The sequence below is a fragment of the Bemisia tabaci genome, chromosome 5 (assembly GCF_918797505.1).
Source record: "Bemisia tabaci chromosome 5, PGI_BMITA_v3".
Classification (NCBI taxonomy): Eukaryota; Metazoa; Arthropoda; class Insecta; order Hemiptera; family Aleyrodidae; genus Bemisia; species Bemisia tabaci.
In genome coordinates, this window is record NC_092797.1 from 844774 (window position 1) to 871141 (window position 26368).

Below are 26368 nucleotides of genomic sequence, written 5' to 3' on the forward strand. Positions count from 1 at the left end.
ATTTTAAGTATGAATGTATAAAAAAATTACCGAGTATTTGTGAGGAAAATTGAAAAAAGCGAGGAATAATTGGCAACAAAAAAAAGAGTTGAACTTATAACAAACTTTATTAAAAAAAGGGAAAATCATAAAAAAAGAACATACTACTTTGTGATACTAGCACAACTACTGAAACTATACAAACATATACCATTAAAGGTACACTTGAGGTTGTTGATCTTTGAAGTCGGAACAAGGCTGAGAGGTGCAAAATTGTTTTCAATTCGAACAATTTTGAATTATCGATAAAAAATAAATTTACATTATTAAAAAGTCATATATCAAATATCATGATCATCATTCAATTATTAAAAGATAATTTTTGGATATTCAGAAGCAACTTAATTAAAATCCTTACTCGCTAACCAACAAGTTTAAGAGAAATTCTTACAGCTAAAGCAGGCATGCCAACACTTATACCTAACAATAAAATTAACATCATCTAACGATAAAATAAACAAGAGAATAGAAATTGATGCAAAACTCTATGTAAACAAGTACGGTAGAGGAAACTAATTTCAGCTAGCGGAATCGGAATGCACCTCTTCACTGTACGTATGAGGAAATGAGGCATTGAACATGGAAAAGACTCATCCTTAGGAGTCCTCTTTCCAATTGTGCTTTATCAATGCATTTTTCAGACATTCTAAATGACATGTCCTACATCAAAATGTTCAACTCAAGTATAGTGGAAAACCTACTGAACTTTCGAGTAAGAAAAAAGGGAAGAATAAAAAAAAAAAAAAAATTACAGCAATGGGTTTGAAAAATTATGCAATTCCAAAACTCTGCAAAGCCCTTGAACAAGTTATTTCGAGCTATTTGAATAATTAATTGCTTTGAAGTGCAGCTGAGCAATTACAACTAAAAATGGCAAATTCATGTCACTGAGGGGTAATATGGATATGCTAATTTGATCGCTTGATTTAGCAAAATTGTACACATATTTACAGGTAGGAGAAGTATGAGACTACAACTGAAGTGCTTGTGTTAAGAGATTTTATTTTTCTCCTTTGATTACTATATACCAATTACTACTATAATAATTCATCCAGAATAAATGAAATACTCGATCACAGGCATCCTTCAACCCATTGAATTCTCCTTGTGGATACGTCAGAAAAATTGATCGCTGTGTAGGTTTTCCATACGAATATTAAGAAATTTGTTTAAATTATCTGAGGGCAGTTTTTTCAACACATACTTAAAGTTTTACCAAGTTCTGGGATTGCTCCAAGTGCTTACCTCTATCTCGATTCACTGAATAAGATTTTACAAGTACGACATCTAACTTATGGTAACAATGCTCTTGCTAGGTGTTACAAAGATTTGGTTAACATTTTTCTGGAGAAAAGAACATGGTGAAAGAGTTTCCTGGTCTAAATTCTGGCACTAAGTTTAAAAAATATTTAAGGGCTCTTTCACGGAGTTCAGTTCACCTTTTAATTACTCTGGCTACAGCATCATCTCTAGAGAGTTATCGGTGTTGTGCTAATCCGACAGCGATCTGTTTTCGAAGTGTGTTGCATTCTACCAATTTGAGGGAACATAATTAAATTAAAAACTGACTAACTGAAATCGTTTATAGATGAAAAGTTCTGTTTAGGCTACTACAGGGGACTTTTCGTCATTCAGTCACTTTTGTTTATCTGCTGCAACATTAATATGTGCTCCCTCAACTCACAAAGTAATTGGATGGTAATATGTTCCTCAAGTTCGTCATGGTTTGGTGATTCGAGAGAGCACAAATTAACTTGAAAGCAAATCTCTGAAAACGTTAAAACATGACTAGTTCCAAAACTACAAATATTCTGACTGTCTAATCCTGATTTTACAAGGTTAGAACACAATATCTTATCACTACACCCAAACTGCAATATTTAACCATAACCTTAGAAAAGCATTCTGACTGTGATTGGTCCATTATGGGTCGGGACAAGACTCGAAAAACACTGATTAGCATAAAACTGACTAACTGAGAATGTTAACACACAAAAAGTTTCTCAATGACTCGCGCTACAAAGCTGTTCACCTCTTAAAAATTTTGGCGAGTTACTTTCACATTAAAATGTGTTGCCTCAAGTCACTTTATTGATTTGATGGTAAGGTTTGTCACCGTTTAGTAATTCAAAGGAGCATAAATTAGCTTTAAAACAACTGATCCAAAATTTCCAAAGACCCTTGATAACTACTACCACTACCATCTATTCCAGATTAGAATACTACATCTTAGCACTAATTCCTACCAATGACTAAATGTATCTGTTCCTAGTTCTATTCATCATACTTTATCTAATCTTACACGCATGTCAAAAACATGATTGATCCATAACATTACTTTAACTGGAGCAGAACTCGTAAGAACACAAATTGAGTTAGAACTGATTCATCAAAATTGTACAAAGATGAAGTTTCTATACTACTACTATTAGATATTTATCCTCTAAGATTTTTGGTGGGACAGTTCAAAATTAACAAGTATTCTCCAGATTGCTTTCCAACTAAAGATGAGCAATAGATCAATCGTGGGTCGGAGTGGCCTTCTTAAGGTTAAATAGAGAGTCACCTAGCATCATTCAAGAAAGCAGAACACAATGAAAGAGTTCCTTGATGTTGAGTCTGGCACAGGTTTCAAAAAATGTGAAGGGCTATTTCACCGAGTTGAGTTCTCTATCTGAATAACTGCAGCTTTTCTCTAGATTACAGTGGCAATTTTCGGTCGGAAGATGTTTCTTCCACAAATCCACTTTGTTTCTCTGATTCCATTGAACATGAATCGACTCACTGAAAATGTGCCAAGATGACTAGATCAATGACTACTTCTATTAGGTGTTTACCTTCTAACTTTTTCACTTCGGTCAGTTTAAAATTAATTTGTATTTTTTTGAGAAACGTACCAAATAAAAAATACCTAATGGACCAAAATTGAAGCAGACAAGTTCTCTAAAGAAACAGCAAATATCATTTGGGATATTGTAATTTGTTAACAAGACGAACAATGAAAGTCAAATTTAAAAAAAAAAAAAACGGAGGGCAGAACCAGGTGAGAGAGTTATACCTGGTGTTAAGTCTGGCACAATCATTTAAAAATGTTTAGGGACTGTTTCACCAAGTTCAGCTCTCCATTTAGATCTCTTCCATGTGTTCTTGTCCACTAGAGTTATTCTAGTTATATTAGGTCTGCGGATGTTCTTCCTGTCATGGTTATCTGATGGTGACCCATTACTCAAGTCTAAAACGCTCAAATTCAGTGCGTTTTAGCATTTTGCTGGAGCAAAAATTACATTTCACGAAACTCATCAATTTTGTTTGAAGATTAATAGTTCCTTTAATACTGCTATTGGATTTGCTTTATCATTTTTGATGAGGTAATCAAAAATTAATGTGTTTTCTCTTGTATGTCTTTGTTTCACAGTCATCTGATCATTGTCTCTAAAGTCCAATACACTTAGATCCTTGACATTTCTGGCAACTCAAGACTGCACAAATTGACTTCAAATCAACTCAATAAAAGTGTTTAAAGATGAATCAATCCTTTACTAACTGCGACGAGTTCATCTGATAACATATTTGAATTGTTGGCTACAAGTTAATATGTGTTCTCTGGAATTGTGAAAACTTGAAAAATTTGAGCAGATTGTACTACGGGATTAGATCTTTATCAGCTGATTGTCTACAAAACAAATGAACTTAAAACCGACTTACCGACATAAAAAGATGAATGACCCTACACTAACTACTGGTGTTCATCCAATAAAATATACGATGAGTGGGTTTAGAGTAGGTAATAGCTAAAACAGGTCCATTCTGAGCATCACAAGCTTAAGGAACAGGTCATAATCAGCTCAATACGACCAAAAATACAGTTGAACCGACCGAAGAAATTGCTTAAAAATGAGAAGTTCATTCACTACCATAACTATCTTTTTACTTTCAAACAATTTCAGCAGATTCGTTCAAAATTAATTCATGTTCCATACCAGACTAAACATATGAAAATCGCAATAATAAAATAGAGAAAAAATACCATTTGAAAAAAATTTAGACCTTTATCGCGCCTCTATCCAGCGCCTGAAGATAGACATTTTACCAACACGAGAGGATACAACTTTGATTCCTTTGATTACCTAACCCTCGAATTTGCCATTTTTTGTTGTACTGATTCACATGAGCCATGAACTTTTAGACACCCTAAGTATAGTGTACCACACTTTACTTTCAACACTGGGAAAAATTTTCCGGTGAAATTAGAGGAAACTTTAAATTCTTCAGTGTTTCCTGTGATGAAATTGTGGTGTTTGAGAAAGAATTTCAGTTGTTCCATCGAGTTGATTGAAGAAACATGTGACTAGAACATTTTTCGCAGCAGCAGACACTTAATATTCTAGAGGGTGGGCCTCGATTGGACAAGTTTCTTTACAGAGCTCTGAAGTATGTATGCAATTTCATAAAGAACCATAGAAACTTACAAAGATTTTAATTTGATGAGAGAGGGATAAAAAAGAAAAGAAAAAAATTAAAGTGAATATTTGGGACAATATTTAAATGATAGAATGGAAGTGTATCATCTTGTGACCCTGCAATTGTGTGATTACTTTATTATCCTACATCTGGAGCTAAATTTATTGTTTCGGTCTTGGCTCGGAGTTAGGAAATGAGCAAGCACACTACAAAATTGCACTGAGAGTAAGATGCTCTCTGATCTACACCCTAAAGTTTGTTTAATTAGCATTCGGCTCACAGAGTTTCTTACACCGGGCAGGTTTTCAGTCTCAATGGCTCTCTAACTACTAATATACTCACGCTTTTAAATGCTTCTTGATTCAAAACCAGGTTTTTGGTTCGGGAACTTAAGATCATCGAGCTACAAACGAGCGGCTGATTACATCATGCCTCCCATGCCGCCCATTCCTCCCATACCACCCATTCCTCCCATTCCACCCATGCCACCCATGGGCGGCTCTTCTTTTGGGATTTCTGTCACTACAGCTTCGGCAGTTGTGAGCAATGAGGCAACTCCTGCGGCATCTGTTAAGGCTGTTCTTACAACCTGTCAAAAGAACATTCATATGAGAAACAAATTTACTCTCCATTTCCTAAGTGTGAGGAATTTTTCAAATAAAAATTACTTGCCGGCCGATTATTGAAATTGATAGATAAAGCTATGGACAAAAAAGACATAGGGAGTACGGAGCTATCCCATTGGTTGAAACTGGTGGTCTTTATAGACTGAGAGGGAAAATGAGAGACTGACTGTTGGATCTCTTGTCAATTCCGTTAGTCAGTCTATTACTTACCTCCTTTGTCCATTGCAACCATCCACTTCCACCGATAGGATCCCTCCACATCCCTTTTGTCTGCTTTGTCTATTGATTCCAATAATCGGCCGGCAGTTCATTGACTTTGGCTAAGAATGCCGGCAGGGTGATAATTGAGAATGATAGACAAAGCAATAGGGACAGAGGACAACAACAACAACAATGTTTTGCGTTTATCGTGCCGATTCCTGACTGACAAGAAGATCAGCCTCACTCGGACACGGGGGTCTACCCCTCCTATCGAAAAGCTTTTACGCGTCTTCTGCGCGCCTCCCTGGGATTGGACTTGCCCCAGTTTGGTACTGATACGCTCGGTGGGCGCCTGACTCCGGCTTGCGCCAGTGGGAGTAGTTGGCTTACGATCTTCTCTGCTTGATTTTAACAGTTCGCAGAAGGCTCCCTGTTCCGCATCAGCTGGCGGTCGGTGTCATCCAAACATCTGACACTTTAGGCTGCCTATGCCATTTGCAAGGATTCCTCATTTCCGAGGCTCCAAGGTAGTTTATCGTCCTCCGACGTCGGAACTTAGTCCCTGGCCTTAAGCGAATTGGCCTAGTGCCACCAGTAAGGGCGAGAGCCTTCTCTTCGGCTCTTACCCCTACCCCGAGCTAACCCGCCTTCACTCTGAACCACACAGAGACCACCCCTTGGAGGCCCCAGGTAAACCTGGTGGGCTGAACCTCCTCCTGTGTACCAGGATTCATGCCAACCACTTGGCAAGGGCCTCAACAGCCACAGCTCCTGGTCGGCCGAAGGGAAAGAGGACAAAGGGAAAATGGAGCCATCCCACTTCTTTAAGTGGGTGGCTGAGATGAACTAAGAAAAAGTAATAGACTACCTGACAGTAATCCACCAGTGATCTTCAGTTAGTCCACTATTTTCCCCTGTTAGCTTATAAGAACCACCCGCGAATAGGATCTCTCCGTTTTGTTTTAAACTTCTTTACCTTTAACTATTTCTATCAATTTAATCCAGTACCAGTCAAGTTGAAACACTAAATGGACCACATTCTGCAATTGGAAACTACTGTTTCTAGCTCATTTTAGAAACAGCGTAGGTCTCAATAGTTTTTCTTATGCATATAAGTGTTCTTTACAGATGAGCCAGAAATAATAGTTCCTTATTGCAAAATGCAGTCCAATTGGATTCGACAACAAATGGAACATATTGCAAAATGTGAGTGTGAAGGAAGTTACTTACTTTGGTCGGGTCGATGATTCCTTTTTCAATCATGTTGACATATTCATTGTTTAAAGCATCGTAACCGATTTCGGGAGGAGATTCTAGGACCTTGGCTACAACCATTGAGGCGTCGACTCCAGCGTTACTGGCAATGGTCATGCAGGGCATTCTCAATGCTCTCTTGACAATTTCAATACCTGCAACCAGGAACCATCAAGTGAAAAAGGAAATGAAAATGAAAAAGAAATCTCATCAAGTGAAAAAGGAAACGGAAATGAAAAAGAAATCTCATTAGGTGTAGGAAAGATATTAGTGTGCTTTTCGCTTTGGTAGATTCGAACAATTAAAATTTAAATGTAGCTTCCTTCTGCAGGTAGGAATGTTAAACCACCCAATACCTCAAAGATAATTTGAACACAAAATTACTGCGTAATAAATAAATTCAGAGAGATTTAGATAATTACCAGTCACACAGTTCTCATGGCAAGTTAATATGATTTCCTCAGATTGTCCTTCAGATTAAGGATATCAAAAATTACAAAAAAGCAGAAACATATGAGAATCGGATATGACTATTGACTGCATTTACTACCATTTAGAGAAGCACAAAATATCATAATTAAAATAGAAGAAATATGTCTATTCTTGATTGGTTTGATTCCGAGGGAGATCACTATGCCTTAATGTTAGGAATCATAATTACTCATTCTCGCATTTTGAAATCTCGATGATCTGATACAAAATAACTGGAATTGATTAGTGTTACCTGTTTTCTGATCTTCATTTTTGCTTGAGATGGCATCTAACTTTGGAATACACCGGAGAAGAGCGAGACCACCGCCGGGAACAATGCCTTCCTCCACTGCTGCTCTGGTTGCATTTAAGGCATCTGTGACACGATCCTTCTTTTCATTCACCTCAACCTAGAGATGAATTAAAAACAGCTTAGCCTCAGAGAAACGCATATTTTTCAAAGGGATAGAGGTCTCAAGGATTGAGTCAGCAATTGAAATCATGTGAACGTTTCTTCAAGAGGACCATCAGAAATTGGTTAAAAATGAATACAAAGGCGATGATAATCGATTCAATGGATTCTCCAACAGAATACAAATCAACGCACCACATTACTTATTATCTCATCAAAATGTTTCCATTGAGTTCAATGAACACTATGAAATTCTCCAAACTTAACTTACAGGCTTAAATTTTCTGTTTTCATGAAGTGTATGCGTATAGCACGGAGCAAACCGGTTTTATTCAAATGGGACATTTTGATGAAAAACCAATCTGTCTAGCAGAGGGATTGATCTTAGTCAGGGTGTCTACAAGATTTTCAAAATGAAATTCCCTGTCAATTCCAGGTTTTCCATGAAAAAAAATGACAAAATTCCCTGACTTTTTGGGTTTAGCCATACGATGAGCTAGTTAGAAAATATTAAAAAAAACTATCCTTAGGAATGACCCTGTAAAATCATTCTGAATTACCATGGCGTTGGAAGGAGTTGAGTAATACTTTTGAAAGGAACGAGATCCTTAATACTCAAAGTAAAGCTCATTCCAAGATGGTATACTCAGAGCAAAACTCATCCTCAAAATTTAATTTTTAAGCTCTACTACGCTCTCTTTGTGACATATCGCCCCGTATACTTTGGAAAATTCAAACTATAGTTCACCCTGGTGGTTTCATAAATATTGACATATTACTTAGTGCCCTGAAAATACAAGTCTCTTTTTCTTAAAATATAAAACAAGAGTTGTAAATGTGCCTAACTCAGGCAGATTTTGCTATAATCAAGAGGAAATACGAGTCTCTTCTCGATTTTAGGTAAATTTGCTTGATTCCAGCACTTTCATTAAAATTCCTAACTTATTGAAAAAATTGATTAACCATCTGCTCAAAACTGGGGCACTCTCCTAAGAAAACCTTGGTCATGTATGTTGAAATTAGTTTCCTATCATTATTTACTGTAATTTTCTGCTGTTAGCAAATTAACTTTAATCAAGTCTATTCAGTCTATCTTGCCATTTGGCATGAATTAAGTAAATAAATTAAATAGGGCAGATCGATTCGATCTTTAAAGTTGATTTGGAAGAATGGATGTAAGATCACTGAAAAGATCAAAATAGAAAAAGAAAATAAAATTTTATTGAAGAAATTAAGTCCAGGAACAAAAATGTGTCAAAACACACATTAGCGAACCTAGCGGCCGTGTAGCAAACTGGTTGAACAGAGCAGTTTACATTATCAGCCACGCGAGCACGCTACTCGGCCAATTCGGCAGTGACGAGCAAAAATAGCCGCAAAATGTTCGAATCGCGAAAATTCCCTGACTTTCACCGGTTTTTGATGGAATCCCCTGACTTTTCCCGGTTTTCCAGACAGTGATCAAAGTCCCTGATTTTTCCCGGTTTTCCAGACCTGCAGACACCCTGTTAGTGGTGGGGGGGCTGAGTTGAGCGTACCACATACAAAAGACTATGCACAATGGAGGATTAAAATTGGAATAGACTTAACAGTGGACCTGACCTTTGCTTCAAGGTCACCCCTTGACCAATGTGCAGGGAGGAGAGTTAGAGATAAATCTAGTATACTCACTTCACTGGAACCTCCGACTTTCAAGAGGGCAACTCCAGAGGCCAACCTTGCAAGTCGTTCCTGCAACTTTTCTTTTTCGTATTCTGAAGTTGTGTCAGCGATTTGATCCCTCAGTTGATCTGCTCTTCGATCAATTTCTTCTTTCTTGCCTTTTCCCTAAGCAAACAGAGAATTCTGTCAGTACAAAGCCGAGACATATGTTATAGGCCTCACCTGTACCTCTATTCGTCATCTAGCCAAGTCAAAACTTGTGTAATCGCCAATGATGAATCCAGCAATTTTTTTAGTACGGTTTTGAACTGCTTGTGATAATAACAATTTTTTTGCTTTATTCTTCTGTTTTGCAAAGAATCAGATCTGAAGATGATAGTTACCAATTGAAAGTGTAAGATTAGATTTTCGGGTCAAAGTGAGCAAGAGTTGAGACATAGGAGAGCTTGCCTACTGAATGAGTTCAATCAATGAAATTACTGCTGCTGTGTTTAGGATTTAGCAATTTCTTAAGCTATATTTGGTGCTGAACTTTTAATCTGCTTAAATAAATTAAAATCTTAAAGACAATACAAGACTTCACAATTACGGAGAAAGTCCACTACAATTAGAAGTGAATGTAATACCACATCCATTGCTGTTAAAAGTGGATCTTCTCACATCAGAATGAGTTCAAACAAGTTTTATTCCAAATTATATTCTTTAAGAGATAATAGAAATTTTAGATGAATAATGAATGGATGATCAGGGAATGAAATACAATATGTAGCATCATCACGCGACACCACTACTTGCATCCAGCGGACAAAAGTGGTTTATCAACATCTCTCCTTTGGGCTTCTCCTTTAAAACTCAAAACTTGGTATCAAGCTTTCGGAAGGTCCGATTTGTTTCCATTATAAAATTGAAAATGGAATGAATTGTTAGAAAGTATATTCAAGAATCAAGTAAAGGCAAGGTTAAAAAACTGCAATACCGCAACGAGTAGCTTACAGGGAAAAAGGAAATTCCTTTACCTTCAGAATGAGGGTATCGTCTTTCGTGATGACAATCTCTCCTACTTCACCGAGATCATGAAGTTGAACATCTTCCAATTTGATGGCGGTCCCTTCATCTCCGAAGACCAGTCCACCGGTGGCAATGGCTAGGTCCTGTAGAGTAGATTTCCTGTTGTCACCAAAACCTGGCGCTTTCACAGCGGCAACTTGTAATCCAATTTTCAACCTGAACAAATATAATGAAGCGATGAGGTAAGAGCTTATACAATAAAAATAAAGTAAGGCCGAAAATTTGTACCAACAATTTTAGATGACTCCTGAGTTGTTGGATCTGAAGAAGTAAGGTAAACCTTGAGTCCCTTGAGACTGAGAGTCAGGATGTAGTATGGTCCCCTTCAAATTTAAAAAATTTATTAATTCGGCGCCCTCCAGGCCGGCAGCCAATCCCGTGGGAGCACTCTCGAACCCAGAAAGTGACGCCATAGGTGCTGCTTTCTGGTTGGTCGAGAGTGCTCTCACCTCTCAGTTCGTCTCTACCTCGCTTTTACCTGGATGTGCTTGTAAGTTTTGCCCTCGATTTTTCCCTTTTTGGGGTAATCCGCAAGGATTACCCCCCATCTTTCATCGGTTCGGGTCGGTAATGTCTTCTTTTAGTTAATTTTGGTCACGCCAAACGAAAGTTCTGTGTCCTTGTTCATTTTCCATCTTTTTTCCTTTTATTTGTGGCATGTGGCCTAAGTCTCGAGCCCGGCGCTCAGATCTATTTTGTTCTGTTACCCCACATCGCTACAAGGACAACACCCTCTAATGGAGTCACAAACGGGAATAAAGGTTACACAAATTGAACGTTTTTCGTAATCTTTAATCGCCCCATTCTCGAATTCCTTTATCCGCTCCTTCCCTCATTCCGTTTGTGCCTTGTCGAACCCGTAATTCCTTGGTCCATTCCAGATTATAATCTTTGCAATTGGGGAAAATGTAATCTTTATTCCCGTTTGTGACACTGTGGAGGGCTAAAATATGGCAACCAATCAGAAATGGCACATTGTCTTGACTCTCAGTATAAAGGGACTCTAGGTAAACCTAAAAAGTATAAACCAATTTTCAAAGGATAAACCTTAAAAATTTAGATACTCATATATTCACAGCAGGCGTTCGCAATACTATTCAACAAAGCCTTGAAATATTCAGTGTTTTTTGAATTTTTGCTACCATTAAATTTTCATGAAAGGACTCCAGAATTGGCTAGTATTTCGAAAAATGAGTCTTTCATTGGAAATTTAGTCATGATAATCAGGTCGGAACGAGCAGCAGACATTCAACTTGTGAGCGCAACCTTTGTATTCAAGGGCCTGCAGTAATTAAAATCATATCAAATATCTCTCTCTCAAAAAAAAAGAGGTGGTAGTCCTTCCATTTAACTTGAGAAAACATACCTATTGACTACTAAAGTGCTCAATGCTTCACCATCAATGTCTTCTGCAATAATGACGAGGGGTCTCCTTTTAGAGTTTGCCAGTTCCAATGCTGGAATGATCGACTGAATGCTTGATATTTTCTTCTCACTCAGAAGCAACAGAGCGTCTTGAAATTCAACTTTGGCACCTAGAAACAAATGGCGGGTGATTTACATAGACTATTGCATGGTAATAAGCAAATATTCCTTGCTTTCTTGCAGAATTCCCAGGTTTCATGGTGAAGTAAGGCTAAGATGTAGGGCTTGTCTTATCAGGCAAGTCCGCTTGGACCAACTACAAAACAGGGAGTCAGACGAACAGCAAGTGCTCATGCGTCGTAGCTGCGGGGAAATTAGTTCCAAAGGAGCCTAGTACATCAGTTACATGAAAGCTCTAGCTTCCAACGCTAGGTCATCATTAAAATTTGAGCTTGACAGTTGGACGAAGAAAAAGAAAAAATAAAGATAGGGGAAAAAAAGCACTTTCTCTAATTATTGGAGTGTAGGTTTCAGCAACTGCTTGGTTTCACCACTCATTATTTTTCCAGTATGTTTTCATGACTTTCTGTGATGCCCCTCGCTCTAGAGTGCTGCAAAAGTTGAGTAAAGGAGGGTGGGCGTATAACCACTGTTGGGATGGGATCAGGAGAGAGGCTTAGCATGAGATTTCTATGTGGTCCACGGATCCAGGATGTGATGGCATGAAATGTAAGTAAGATACGAAACATTGGAAATTTCCATAAAATACTTCCAGAAAGTTCACAGACCTAAAAGTCTTACAAAGTTAATGACGTTCTTGAAAGGCATTTTTCAGGTACAAGGTATGTGACCTGCACTTGAATGCAAAAGACCAATTTTTGGCATCTAATTCTCAGTTATAAATTTCTGAAATTTCAAGAGATATTGCACAAAATTTTGCCACCCTGCATGGAGAATGGCATCAGTCTACGTAATACATATCGCTCAGACAGATCAGAACTCATCACGACCAAAACCAAACACAAACCTCTTTTGCTGATGAGTTCATGGTCATCTTGGAGGGTGTTAAAAGCGGAGTTTTGTTTGTCTGTTTTCTTAAACCTTGGACAAACTCACTTTTGAAAACACACATGAAGTTGAAGCAGAGATGTCCAATAGCCTCATTGTTGAAATTCATATTAGCACGATCAGATATCGAAAATTGAACAGATAGAGCTACGTCTTGACTTGTCTTTTTATATCTAGCCAACATTGTCAGATAAAGGGTCAACATTCAGCCTATTAGTCAGCCTAATCAGAGACACAGGTCAGTTATCTGCAGTTGTCCAAACCTGGAAGACTAAACAGATCAGTAGCCATATTTCGTTAAAAGCACAAGTAAATTTCTGGAGGACTATTTCTGGTAAGAAAATGAATGACTGTTCTAATATGTACCTTTTGTGGTGTTAATGAAGTAGGGGGAGATGTAACCTCGTAGCCATATTTCGTTAAAAGCACAAGTAAATTTCTGGAGGACTATTTCTGGTAAGAAAATGAATGACTGTTCTAATATGTACCTTTTGTGGTGTTAATGAAGTAGGGGGAGATGTAACCTCTGTCGAATTTCATCCCTTCAATCACTTCAAGTTCATCTTCCAGAGTTTTGCCATCTTTGACCGTGATGACACCCTCTTTGCCAACCTGTGATTGAGAATAGTGATTGAGATTAAGAAACACTTTGAAAAAAAAAATGCTTTCTAAGTCTCGTTATGATGAGCAGTTCAAATTATAATTATTATTATTTTTTTAAGTTCACATTTCATCACCAACATTCAATTCTGCGCTCAGAGTGCAGTCAGCTGCTTGAGTTGTTCAAACAGTGTTAATGATTTATCCAAAATGGGTTGATATGTATTTAGTATAAATTTGAACTTATCATCAAAGAAGAAAAAAGCTGATTCAAGCACAATTCCCCTTCTTAGAGTCATGCTCTTCCATGCAACAGTAGTTACAACAATTTAGGAAGGCAACTGTAATACAATATAAAAAATAGTGTGCGCTTTTGTTTACGTTCGGGTAAGAAAGACTGAAAGCACTACACATGAAATACCATGAAATTCAGCTTTTCGAGATTTTTTGATACAGTGTTCAGCACCATCTTCCGAGTGAAAGATGTGCCAATGTCAGGAAAATTGGGTCTGAAAAGTGCCTTTGCCGGCGATTGAGCCTGTGATGTCTCATGGAAAATAGCACCATCGCTGAGTTGAAAATGCACAGACAATTACTTTTAATTGAGTTGACCCACCAAGGCGGATAAAGAAAGGTGGTCGCATTTGGAGTTGAGCTGCCATTTTAAAGGCTGTGACGCGCAGAGGGTACATGCTTTGCCATGTAATCAGGATGTACATGAAAAGTAACCGATGCCATATGACATTAAAAGGATACGAAATGCGACTACCATTCTTTATCCACCTCGTTGACCCACCATCTTCTCTTTCTGGCAGGCCCAGGATATGTAGGAGGAACTGTCTCCACAATCACCAACATTTTTCTACCATGTAATGCAGATAAAACTGCCAACAAATGCATTTTTCAGACTCTTTTTTTACAAGACAGGACATAGAAAGATTGATTTTAAGAGCTCATCATACTTTGGAGGTCCTACGAAATATCATATAAAAAAATCTCCTAATTTAGCTTTAGAATAGTGAAAGCACAGTATTTTACACTTTTCTGAAAATTTGAATCTTGTTTCAATTAAAATTTGACTTGATGTCAATTATTTCTTGTGCGGCTTTTGCACACTTTTTCCAGTGCTCATGCCTTAGAGAAAAAACAGTTAACTGTTATGAATTTCTGAGGAATGAAACAATATTGAGGTAATTAGACAGGAGACTGCTTACTTTCTTCATAGCATCTGAGATTAGATTTCCAATGGCTCCATCTCCATTGGCAGAGATTGTGGCTACTTGAGCAATCTCTTCTGGGGTTGTTACTTGCTTTGATAGCGATTTTAAATTGTTTTTGACAGTTTCTACAGCTAACATTACACCTAAAAACCACACACAAGTACCAGAAATAGAGGTTATATTGATTCATAAATAAATAAATAAATTGCAACTTCTTGTTTAACATCATTACAGCTGAGGGATCATTATACTTCAAATCAGAAGGATTCCACAGTCCTAACCAACAAAAGGCCTTTATTGGGCCGACAAAGTGCTTTTGAATGTTGAAAAGATGTTTCAATATTGCGAATAATGACAGAGATACTGCAAAAAGCGGAACTCTCGGTATGCCACGCTGCAGGTTTTATGTCATAATTCATTTTCAGAATGGAAAAGTACTTAATGTTATTTCTTTAAAACTTTCCTAGTTTTTCTCCTTGGTTTGAAAAATGTTATGTGAAAATTTCGAGCGCTACTTTTGGTTTGTTTGCCTAGGATAAAATGAATTGGAGGAGATTTTAAAACACATTAAATGAGATGCGCGTTTTGGGAGTTTCACAGACAATAAATATCCACAGTCAAGCTACGAAAAAATGTATTTTGACAATTGTGTTTTTAAATTACCACTTCTTTTTCATTAGTTTGGCGAGAACTTCATAATTTTCAAGTACACAATGCTTAGGGAATAGTTCTCAAGAGGCAAAGAAGATTCAGACAGGGTTTGGGGCTACGACTATGATCAGCCATCTTTCAAATAGGATTTGGCTGGAAAATTGTGATGTTGGAAACTGAGGTGTGAGGTTCTGGGCTTTCACTGAAAAAATACAAGATGGAGCTGGAGTAATGAAGGTAATCAAAGCTTCAACAATGACTAAAAGGATTGTATTTAAGAGTACTTAAAAACAAGAAGAAGCCTCTTTGAATTGAGTTGAATGAGCATGTTTACCTTTCCTTATCTCTATTGGATTTGCGCCTTTGCTGATTTTCTCAAAGCCTTCCTTGGCAATGGCTCGAGCAAGGACTGTGGCAGTAGTGGTGCCGTCGCCAGCCTCTTCATTTGTGTTATTGGCTACATCTTGAACCAATTTGGCACCAATGTTCTGAAACTTGTCTTTTAGTTCTATTCCTTTAGCGACCGTCACTCCATCCTTGGTGATTTTCGGAGATCCCCATGACTGCTCCAGAATGACATTTCGGCCCTGCAGGAAACAGAAAATACTATTAAAATAATCCTATCGTAGAGCAAATGGAGTAAATTATGTGATAAGGAATTACTACTTCTGTCTCATCCATAAAATCTCTCATCTGCATAAGGAAACTAATGGCACATTCGCTTTTTCCAAAATGGACCGCGTTTAACAGAAAGGAACCAATCAACATCAGCTATTGCCAAATTTAACTGGACATTTCAATTTTTTAGGAGAAAACATTTGTGTGGATTCCTTTGAAAATTTTAAGGAATTTGCTTCGCACTATGGAGAAAATCCACTGAAGTTTTCACAAAAATCCGCACAACCGTTTTCATGTAAAAAATTAAATGGCCGAAGTAAATTTGGCAATAGCTGATGAGGCTTGGTTCATTCCTGTTTAACGCGGTCCAAATGAGCTTGAAATAGTAGTTCCTTATTGCTTAAATAATGTTATCCAAATGGAATTTCCCAAGTTTACACTGCCCAGGTCAATCTTGGCCAGACTTACGCGAGTATCCAGGGTTGCCACAGAATTTAGGGAAAGAATTTCAGACAAAATTCCCTAATTTCCTTGATACATTTTGGTAAAATTCCTTGACAACTGAAGATATGCCACATGGTTAAAAAGACATAATTGGACGTAGTTTTCAGGCAAAAATTGTTGTTTGAAACGTTAAACCCATTCTTGAAAGCAATTAAGGGGGACCGAACAATTTAGTCCTGACTTCTTAAAATTGCCTCATATTTCCCTGACAAAGCCACACTGAGAGTCCGAATAGAGTTAGGCACATATTGGATCAATAGAGTTAGGCACAAATTGCATCGCATTTGGCAAAAGGGAACCAACGAGATTATAGTGTTGTAAAAATGTTGCTTCCTCATAATAATTATGTAAAGAATCTCCCAGAATAGCAAATCGACGGTGAAAGTCGGCAATCACATAACTCAGTTTACGACGTCGCAGACTTCCTGCCATACTTTATTTTTTAAATGGAAAACTACTCAACGGCAATTCTTTAAAACTGTCATGATTTTTCTTCTTAATGCGAAGAAAATTCTGCAAAAACTTCAAGAAATAATATCAATTTGTTTTCCTTTAAAAAAATGACGTAGAGGTTGAGATTTTCAGACACCGCAAACGAGTTATGTGATTGCCGACTTTCACCGTCGAAATGCTTTTCGCTTCCTACCAACAAATTGTTAATTTTAAAGCAAATTAATTGTGTAAATTTTAGTATTGTACATACATTGAGCATTTTCAAAAGAGAATGAGAAGTTGCAAAATTTTGAAAACACTGTAATCGCGCTGGTTCCTTTTTGTTAAATACAATCCAATTGTGATTTTGATCAATGCCCAATATACCCCCCTTCTCCATCCTGTAGAAGTACCCCTGTCCTACTTCAAATATTAATGATATATCAAATATTTTAGATTCCTCAGATAATTTTGTGACAGTAATAGTTTTGGATGCTTTAAAACTGAACAGTAAAAATTATGGTAAGTGCGTAGCACAAGCTTCAGGCCTCAAGAGAAGAGAGACATGAGCGTCAAGTTTTTGGAGTTAGGTTCAAGAGTTTGGACAACCAAGGCTCCCTCATGCTTTACTTTATGGATTGAGGAACAAACTCGAGTATTACAAACACTAAGAAACATGCACAATACTGATAGCTGAAGTGTGAAACCATGTATGCCCATTTAAATGATTTAAAATTTCCGCACCGTTATTTCTTCTAAGAGAAACAAGCTAACTTCACAGCTTGAAATTTTTACCAAATATTCTGCTTACAGAGAAGAAAAATCAGGGAATTTTTCAATAAATTTCGTGGACTAGTTTTCTAAAGTATAAGTAAAGTATGAAAGAGAGTCTGTGACATCATAAATGAAGAAACAAGGTTTTGCTTTTTGTCCATTGATGTCTATTATGTGAGCCCTTGTACTCACAAAATCCTCACAGTATGTTACAAGTGCCAGTTTTTAAATAAAAATTATTCAAAATTTTAACATTTTTTCATGTTCTTCAACTTCAATTATTTTATTGGCAGTGAATGTGAGCCATGTCTGTACACCAATATTTAAGTCGACGTAACATTTCCGACAATCACATATTAATTACGTCAGTTTTCTGTTTTCCCCAAGGTTGAAGTTTTGGCAATTGAGGACACCGCACCAAGAACAGCCTATAGGTGTACAGGTCGTTATTACGCCCATCTGCTTTTCGGATTCTACGTACCCTGGACTATGCTGTGGTAGAGATAGAATATAGATAGGTAACGGCTCGAGGTCGAAAAACCTTTTTTTCCGAGTTAAGTCAGGCCTCTGGATCGATGGGTGCAAGAACGACCTATACGCGCGGCCTTATCATTCTCGATTAGCGGGCATCGGCACGGCGCTAGTTACCCCTTTCTTTACTCACTATCGATATTCTTTCATTTTGCGTTAATCATGCGTGATTAAAATTATTTATACTTCATATTGCCACCAAAATGACTGTTGGGCGTAATAATGGCCTATAAACAGCTTTTTTAAATTAAATATATTAGAGTGTAAACCCAAAATGTATCGCAAAATCTACCCGGCATCCTTCAATAGAAGGGTTTGGTCACGCAAAAACACCAAAACAGAGTACCTGCATAAAAAAGTCTGCGCAGTACATCAAAAACAAAACTTTAAATGCGTTTTTCTCAAAATGCGGTTTCCAGTTATAGGCTGTTCTTGGTGCGGTGTCCTCAATTCTGACATTCCAGAGTTACCATAATTTCTTTATCCTCAAATTCTATAACTTTTTTTTGCTTTTCCCTCACTTAAAAATTTTCTAATTCCCTGACCTTTAAACATGATTTCCACTTTTTTTCTTCTTTTTCAAATACGCTGTCTTCTGTTAAACTTGGACATAATTTCTTTTTTCTGAGATCCAATTGTAGGAAAAGGCATTCAGTAGCTGGTTTAAAAATGGCAAGCCTTAGAGAGACTATGGAGGGTAAACAATTGGAAGATCAGATATATTCTTTTGTGATAATAGATGTGTCATAAATTCCCTGACTTTGCCCTGTCGCTGCAAACACCGTGACTTTCCCAGTTTTTCAGACCGCCAGCAACCCTGCATTCTTAGTGCATTACCGACTAAAAGCATTATAGGTGTTCCGATTTTCGATGAATGAAGCCCTTAATAATCGATTAACACTCTTCAGATTAATCATTCAATCCATTAATAGTTTACGATTAATCAGAAATTCGATTAGTCGACTTCGGCTTAAATTAGTCAATTAATCTGCTTAAATAAGTTGATTACATTCTTTGAAGTTGATTATGACTTTGAAAATGTTGGTTTGTAATTTAGAAGTTCAAGAAATTGTCTACACACTCACGATGTTCTCCATCAGAAGAAAATCGAACACACACACAATAGAAAAATACAATTCATATATTTGACAATAACATATATATTCAAGCGTAAGTATCTCAGTACATGTTGGTGGCTACTGAATTTAAGTTCCCAGCAGCCAAACTAGCCATTTACAGTTCGAAAGAAGCAAAACAAGAAAAGTTCGAAGAAATCGATTGATCAATTTTTTAACTGCCAATTAATTGCCTGATCAATTAATTCCATATTACGATTACCTGTTATCGATTACGCGATTTTTAAAATAATCGAACACCTCTAAGAGGCATTCAGGTATTATAGCTTACCTTGGGTCCCATAGTGACAGCTACAGCATCAGCCAAAATATCAACTCCTTGCAACATTAAACCTCTGACTTCCGGGCCAAATCTCACATCTTTGGCATAAAATCGAGCAAGGCTAGGGTTCAGCTGTCGTGCTGCACTTGAGCGAAGAACGGAGGGTAAACGGTACATCTGAAGAAGAAAAAAAACAGTAAGGCCACTGACTAACATTTCTGAGACATGAGAAATTTATAAAAAAATTTCAAGGGATCAATACTTGCCTAATTGATCCAGCACTTTTATGAGCAAAGAGCCATTGCATATTTGTGGCTTTGGATTCTCACCTTGCAATGGGGAGTAGTGGATCTTGCGGCCTATTAACTTTATTTAATGATGTGGGCAATACAACTTTATGCTACTAAATAGAAACGGAGATAATGAATTTGACAGCAAAAGAATGACACTCCATCTATGTCAGAAAGTAGGTTCAAATAGACTAACCATACTGCCATGCTAAGGAAAAACGCCGCATGGGCATTCAATAGTTGTCAAATTTCCACTGATAAAACGTTTATTATTGAGGAAGTTTAGACATATTAGTTCCTGAAATTTTCAGCAATTTCAAGTGAAATCGCAGACAAAATTATCTGAAAAATTGAAAGAAGAATAAGCACAAGTTTTCCTGGAATTGGTGTATACCAAAAGAAATATAGCAACGCCTAAAGGTTCATACAGCGTTCTTCCTGATCACCACAACATACTTCCAACATGTTGAGGGAGGAACCTTGATTTAAAATTTGAGTCCAACTCATTGGCAGATACCTAAAAAGCTATGGATGATCTACAGCATGAGGAAGTTTCTGTTCTACAGTTCCAACCTTCTCTCTCTGCCAGTGCCGGCCAAAACCAGATTTTTCCCCAAAAACTTGGTCATAATTTTGATAAACTTACTGTGCTGCATGAAAAATTGAGTGAAAATCATTCGACTAATTTCAATAATTGGACTGTTTAAGGTGATTCGTCAAGCTCAAGTGACATGGTTGAACTGGCATGCGATATATCGCATCGATAGGGTCAAAAATCTCAGCAGGATTTGAATTTTCAGCAAGAAAAAGGACGATAACCCCTGCACATGAGCCTAAAGAATCATGCTAAACCCAAAAATCGGCAATATTCAGAGAAATGGAAGCAGAGTAGTGTTTGGAAAATAACCTTGCATTCGATTTCTGTATCGAATTCGAGGTTTTTTTCCAAACACTATTCTGCTTTCATTTCTCTGAATTTTGCCAACTTTAGGGTTTAGCATGATTCTTCAGGCTCATGCGCAGGGGCTATAGTCCTTTATCTTGCTGAAAATTCAAAACCTGCCGAGATTTTGGACCCAATTGATGCGATATCTTGCATGCCAGTTCAACCAAGTCACTTGAGCTTGACGAATCACCTCACCAACTGGGAGAACATTAGGCCATAAAAGCTGATAATTTAAATATTTCAGTTCTGCTGAGTACAATGTATCTTGATGAAGATTCTGTTCTAAAATCAACAAAAAAATGTTGACCCCCTTTAGTTATGAGCAAAACATTGCTTAGATGTAGCACAAAGTGTCCCGGGTGCCTGCACAACATTTCAGCCCCTTACGACAATTAGACAAGGAGCCAAGAGGCTAAGTTCTCACTATAGCACAACTTTCAATTGCCACGAATCCTTTGCGTGCGGGGAACTGCAGTGATCTTTACCTCAATTTAGTGGGAAGGCATGCAGAATCCTTCAGCTGATAACAGTCTGAAATTAGCCGTCGCATGAGGGAACTCTTATTCGATAGTGCAATTGACGCAGGGCAGCGCAGGTTACTCCTGGTAGTCAAAATCTTACATCCTAGGGTCAATTTGTGCAAGAAGCTGAGCATGTCCAGAAAAAGAAAGAACCCCGCACACCTCTTATGGGAAGCTGCACTATGAAGAATTGCCTTCTGACTTATGTCATTCGATTCTCCTCAAGATGCTGATCAAAAGTTATAATTGCGCCAACTTTCTACGATGCACCGTTTTCGCAAAAAACCTATGAGAAGATTCAATTATTCGGCAACTATGAATAAAAAAGAACAAAGCATTTGAGAACAGGCCCGATGTGAATAAGGAAGAAACGTAGCGCGTGTCCGTCTTCTTATCTGTACCTGCCGACTCAGGGGCTATGCACTCCCGCACTCGCCCAGTAGACATTCAGACTTTCCTGTTCTTATGCTCCTCAAGAATCTGATTTGGATGGTGGTCGGGCAAAACGGAGTGCGGAATCCGAGATAAGACTGCCGCTCGGTGCGGGAGTCCCCATGATTTCCTTGTTGACACAAAGCCGCTTGTCAATCGAGCACTGAAATGAGGAATTTTTCTGGCTTTTTATCACCGAATAATTGAATCTTCTCATACGATTTTTGCGAAAACGGTGCATCGTAGAAAGTTGGCGCAATCATAACTTTCGATCAGCATCTAGAGGAGAATCGAATGACATAAGTCAGAAGGCAATTCTTCATGGTGCAGCTTCCCATAAGAGGTGTGCAGGGTCCTTTCCTGAAAGTAGCGAGTCGAAAAGGTGGAGGCAGATCCACCACACGTTGCTGGGTCGTGGAGGCTTAGAAAAGTGGCACCTCTAACAAAGGCGCAGGGATATCCATATGTAAGCATTCAATGGTATTAACTGGGAGGATAAGGGACGCAGCAGATAATGCACTGGAGCAGGAAAAGGTTTTCCAGGCAACCATGCACATGCACAGCCCCCCCATGCCTAGAAAGGTGGCCTGTAGAGACTAGGGATTATCTGATGAAGATGATCACATTACAAAAAGGAAAGAGATATTGCAGTAAACTTACAATTGGTACAAGGAGGAAATTCGCCGAAAGATGAGAACACGGAATAACTTTTAATATTCTAGTTAGAATAGAGGAGAATTTGTTTCAGTAAAAGTGTCTAGCGGCAAGTAACACGAGGAACAGATATCCGACAGACCGGCTGGTGAGAAAAGCAAGAAGAGCACGCTGCCGCGTGAGGAGAGGGGGTTGGGAGGGAGAGCCGAGGGACAGAAGTACCAACTATTAAAATAATATCCTACAGACACTATGACTATTCAATAATTATTCAACCTTTTTTAAAGAGAGAAAAATTTCAATTTTATATAGTTATGATTCTAAGATTAGTATTTAATGATTTTAAAAGCAATAAAGTGATATTTTACTCCTTATTTGAGTATTATAAAAAGAGCTATGAATCAGTAGTAGTGCAGTATGTCAGAGACGAAGTTGTCACCCGTGTAAATGTTCTAGAAAATGCCGAATGGGATGATGCAACTCTTGTAACACCGAGCTTTCAAGCTGAACTTTTGAACTTACTGAAACTTACAGCCAATACTATCAGTTACGAGGTTGGAAAGACTGAAAAGCTGTTGGCGCCTTCAATAATCAGCTCTTTATCGGATGCATTTCACCCAAGAACCCTTATCACTTATCAGTGCACGCTAGCATAACCTCAATCCTAACCTAAGAGCCTGGAGCCGGCAGCGGCAGAAGAGCACGAGCTTTGCATTGGTCATCGTGTTCGTGTGATCGTGACTGATAATCAGAACCCATTACCTCCTCGCGAGAACGCCTTTGCTACAAGTTCCAAATCACATAACCGCATACTCTTCGCATTTCACGTACAGTTTTTCTTTGCTTTTTTCAAGAATCCCGTGCCCTTCGTTTGTTTCCAATTTCCTGTTATTTTATCTCATCTCTCAAGAATGGTAAGTCTTACCCGGGCCATTATCATCACTTCGGCTTGCTCAGAAGAGAAGTTTCCCTTATGCATGATTACCCATATTTTAATTTTAAGGTACTCCTCGTCTCCCATTCTCTCTCAATTATCACGTTTTACAGCATACTATGAGGGGAAGATTTCATTCCTGACCAGTTGAGACCAATTCGTTAGATAGCCTAATCACAGCCGTGTGGTTTCATGGTGATTAATATCAGTAGTAATTCCTTGTTAAGGGTCCAACTTATGCCAGTCCCTACCTATATTATTAAGTAGAGTAGACTATCTATTTCATTACTTTTCTTTGGCAGTGGAACGTCACCAGCCATGCCATGGCGAGCAAGGGGCTGGTGGGGTGGGGATATTAACAGGCTTCCTGTTATTCCGACAGCATCATCCCATGCCACCTGTTCTGTTAGAAGCACCATTTAACTTGCATTCAGACCATTTTCTGTGTACAAAATAGCATTAGGCTGAAACCGAAATCTGTATAATTGCCACCTCTTGAGCCGATATAAGTACTATATGTACTTTTAATGTTTCTGGCCGTTTATGGTGATTTGATGGATGCCATATTTTGCGTCAGAACGACATGCAATATATCGCATTGGTCCCATTTTGTCAGCTATCCGTCATTTTCTCATATTTTGAGATCCAAATTCTGTTGCCAGAAGGCTTAAGAATTCACATATCAATTTTCTTTACCAAATTCAATGTATTAAAGGCGCGGTTTTTTCAGAGGAAGAATATTGGATCCGAGTGCAGTTTCGATATCAGTTTCGAAGGCGATATTTTTAGTCCAAAAAAACCATGCCCTTAATACGTTGAATTTGTTTGTGAAAATTGGTAAGTAAGTGAATTCTTTAATCTCCGGGCAACAAAATTGCGTTCTCAAATTTCGAGAAAAATTACGAGTAGCTGAAAAAATGGAACCATTCAATGCGATATATTGCATGGCGTTCTGACACAAAATATGGCGTCCATCTTATCACCTTAAGCTTTGATACTGGGCTTCAAAATTAGGAGGAAACCCATTTTCCCACTGTTAAGAAGCAATTCCTTCCATGCTTTTATAAAAAGATATGAGTACCTCTTATGTGCAGGGCTGTGAACTTTGACTCGCATTTTCCTTGAAATCAAAAACATCCTCTTAGGCTCTTTCACCAAGGAATGCCTAAATTCAAGATGCAAATGATGAGTGAACTGGTAGCTGGCTTCAAATTATTTTTTTTTTTTTATTTCTGTTTTTTCATCTCGGATTCTAAACTTTGGCTCAATTCTTTTTGAAAGTAAGTTTTTTTTTTTTTTTTTTTTTTTTTTTTTTTTTTTTTTTTTTTTTTTGTGAATGTCCGGAGTGAACGCTTACACTTGCTGCCAGCTGTGAAATTTCCTTAGAGACTTACCTTTCTCATCTGATTTTGCACTTAGTCTTACTATTTTTCTCATTTTTGTGCAGGCACTGGCAGCTGCAAAGAAACTTAAGCCACTGTTTGACCGTGTCCTAATTCAAAAAGTTGAGGCAGTCACCAAAACAAAGGGTGGTATTGTCATTCCAGAGAAAGCTGTAGGCAAAGTTCTAGAGGGCACTGTTGTAGCCGTTGGGAATGGACAAAGAAATAATGTGAGTACATGTCACAATTTTGCTGCAAGTTTACTTAACTTTATGGTGCGAGTTGACCGTAAGTCATAGAATTTCTTCAACCTGCAGTTAATGTGAGAGAAATGGGGTGAATCAATGAAAAACACGGAATAATTACATAATTGGAGATAATTTAAAAAAGAACTTGTTGCCAAAATGACAACCCTCATTCCACAATTTGGATTTCCTTCAGACCAGGTCTTTATTTGAGCCTTTCTTTTACCGAGTTTCCAGACCCTTAAAAATTGTAGCGGACTCTGGGGGGTTCAAAGTCAGGACCTTAAATTGTCCATTTCGAAATTCTTGAAGGGTAAAGCCACAGGGGTGCAGAAAGTTCATCAGTGTACGCCTTCACCAACAGGACGCACATTTTCCCTACACACTATTACACAGTGTGGGCGAAGTAATTTTGACTAAAGTCAAGTGGGGTTGATGTACTTTTAACAAAAATCAGTGCTATTAAAGTAATTCTGACAAAAAATCAATGCTGTCAAAGTAATTTTAAAAAAAAATCAGCATGGCTTCCGCCGAAGTGTACATTGTATTTTGCAGTGTACACTGTTCACCCGCGAAATACAGATCGCCAGACCTTGAACATTCTGCACCCCTGTAAAGCCAGAGGTTTGATTTTCAGGCTATGTTTTGTGCATTTTTCCCATTTATGAGATGAAGTCATCGTTAAGTATTAACTTACAAAAAAATCCTAAGGACTGCAATTTTTTATCTCAACCAAGATTGATTTTAAAATTGGCCATCTTATTTTGCATCTAAAGAGCAGTTGAGAGTTTTGGAAAAACAAAGACTACGAAGCTATGAAACATCGGAGTAGACAGAATGCAGAAACTAGGCAAAACTTCCATGTTGAACATATCGAAAATTTTCTTCCATTCCTCAAGATAGTAATTGAGCCCAGCGTCCTGGTTACTGAAATTGATAGACCAAGCGATGGACAAAAAGGACGTTAATGGAGAGACCCTATTGGTTGAAGGGGGTGGTACCTGTTTCAACCAATAAGATCGCTCCATTTTTTCTCTGTCTTTTTTCCTATCATTTTGACTATCAATTTCATTATCAGCCCGCATAACCCAAGAAAGAGTGTTAGTGGTAGAAGCAGCCCTAATATTAAGCAAATCATCTAGGATTTGGATGTTACCTAATTTGTTTTGTTTCTTTTTTTTTCTACTCAGAATGGTGAGATTGTCCCTCTGCACGTACAGGTTGGTGATAAGGTACTGTTGCCAGAGTATGGAGGCACAAAAGTTACGCTAGAGGAGCAAGAATTCCATCTTTTCCGAGAATCAGATATTTTAGCCAAATTAGAATCGTAAGATTGACCCTCCAATCTTTCTTCTTTCGAAGAGTCTATTCTTCAATTGTACATTATGTTTGTCTTGTAGTTACGCTGAAAATTGTTAGTTCTGCATCAGCTAAAAAAAATCCAGGCTACTTCATGTTTTTCCTTCCTTGTAACTTGTCTCTCAATTGGTCACCAGAAACTGACGGCAAAGAGTTAGTTGTTAGCTTTAGTTTTTAATTTTTTATTGTCTCTTTTTAATTTAAGGTTTTTGCTGAAAACTTTTTCTAAGTAAAACTGTTGTTTATCACA

General features: G+C 37.8%; 2 protein-coding genes across 2 annotated transcripts; one reads left to right on the top strand and one right to left on the bottom strand.

The window, feature by feature from the left end:
* Positions 1 to 88: 88 nt before the first annotated feature.
* Positions 89 to 22365, bottom strand: Hsp60A (Heat shock protein 60A). Its single transcript, XM_019053486.2, has 11 exons — positions 22205 to 22365; positions 19365 to 19532; positions 15433 to 15685; positions 14442 to 14590; positions 13116 to 13239; positions 11561 to 11729; positions 10143 to 10350; positions 9136 to 9291; positions 7306 to 7462; positions 6558 to 6736; positions 89 to 5089 (listed from the first exon to the last, which is right to left on the bottom strand). The coding sequence occupies exons 2-11, from the start codon at positions 19530 to 19532 to the stop codon at positions 4922 to 4924; spliced, it is 1731 nt and encodes a 576-aa protein (XP_018909031.2). The 5' UTR covers positions 22205 to 22365; the 3' UTR covers positions 89 to 4921.
* A 358-nt stretch (positions 22366 to 22723) lies between these two features.
* LOC109038449 (10 kDa heat shock protein, mitochondrial) lies at positions 22724 to 26368 on the top strand. The gene is made up of 3 exons (XM_019053487.2): positions 22724 to 23112; positions 24580 to 24744; positions 25950 to 26368. The coding sequence occupies exons 1-3, from the start codon at positions 23110 to 23112 to the stop codon at positions 26088 to 26090; spliced, it is 309 nt and encodes a 102-aa protein (XP_018909032.1). The 5' UTR covers positions 22724 to 23109; the 3' UTR covers positions 26091 to 26368.

What these genes read in the sequence shown, in the direction of transcription:
- LOC109038449 (XM_019053487.2), top strand. An exon ending in GGAATGGACAAAGAAATAAT is followed by an intron (nt 24,745 to 25,949) that starts GTGAGTACATGT and finishes TTTTCTACTCAG; the next exon opens with AATGGTGAGATTGTCCCTCT.
- Hsp60A (XM_019053486.2), bottom strand. Translation starts at nt 19,532, where the DNA reads ATGTACCGTTTACCCTCCGTTCTTCGCTCAAGTGCAGCACGACAGCTG. An exon ending in ACGATACCCTCATTCTGAAG is followed by an intron (nt 9,292 to 10,142) that starts GTAAAGGAATTT and finishes CTGTTTGCTTAG; the next exon opens with GGAAAAGGCAAGAAAGAAGA. An exon ending in AAGTCGGAGGTTCCAGTGAA is followed by an intron (nt 7,463 to 9,135) that starts GTGAGTATACTA and finishes ATTCATCTCTAG; the next exon opens with GTTGAGGTGAATGAAAAGAA.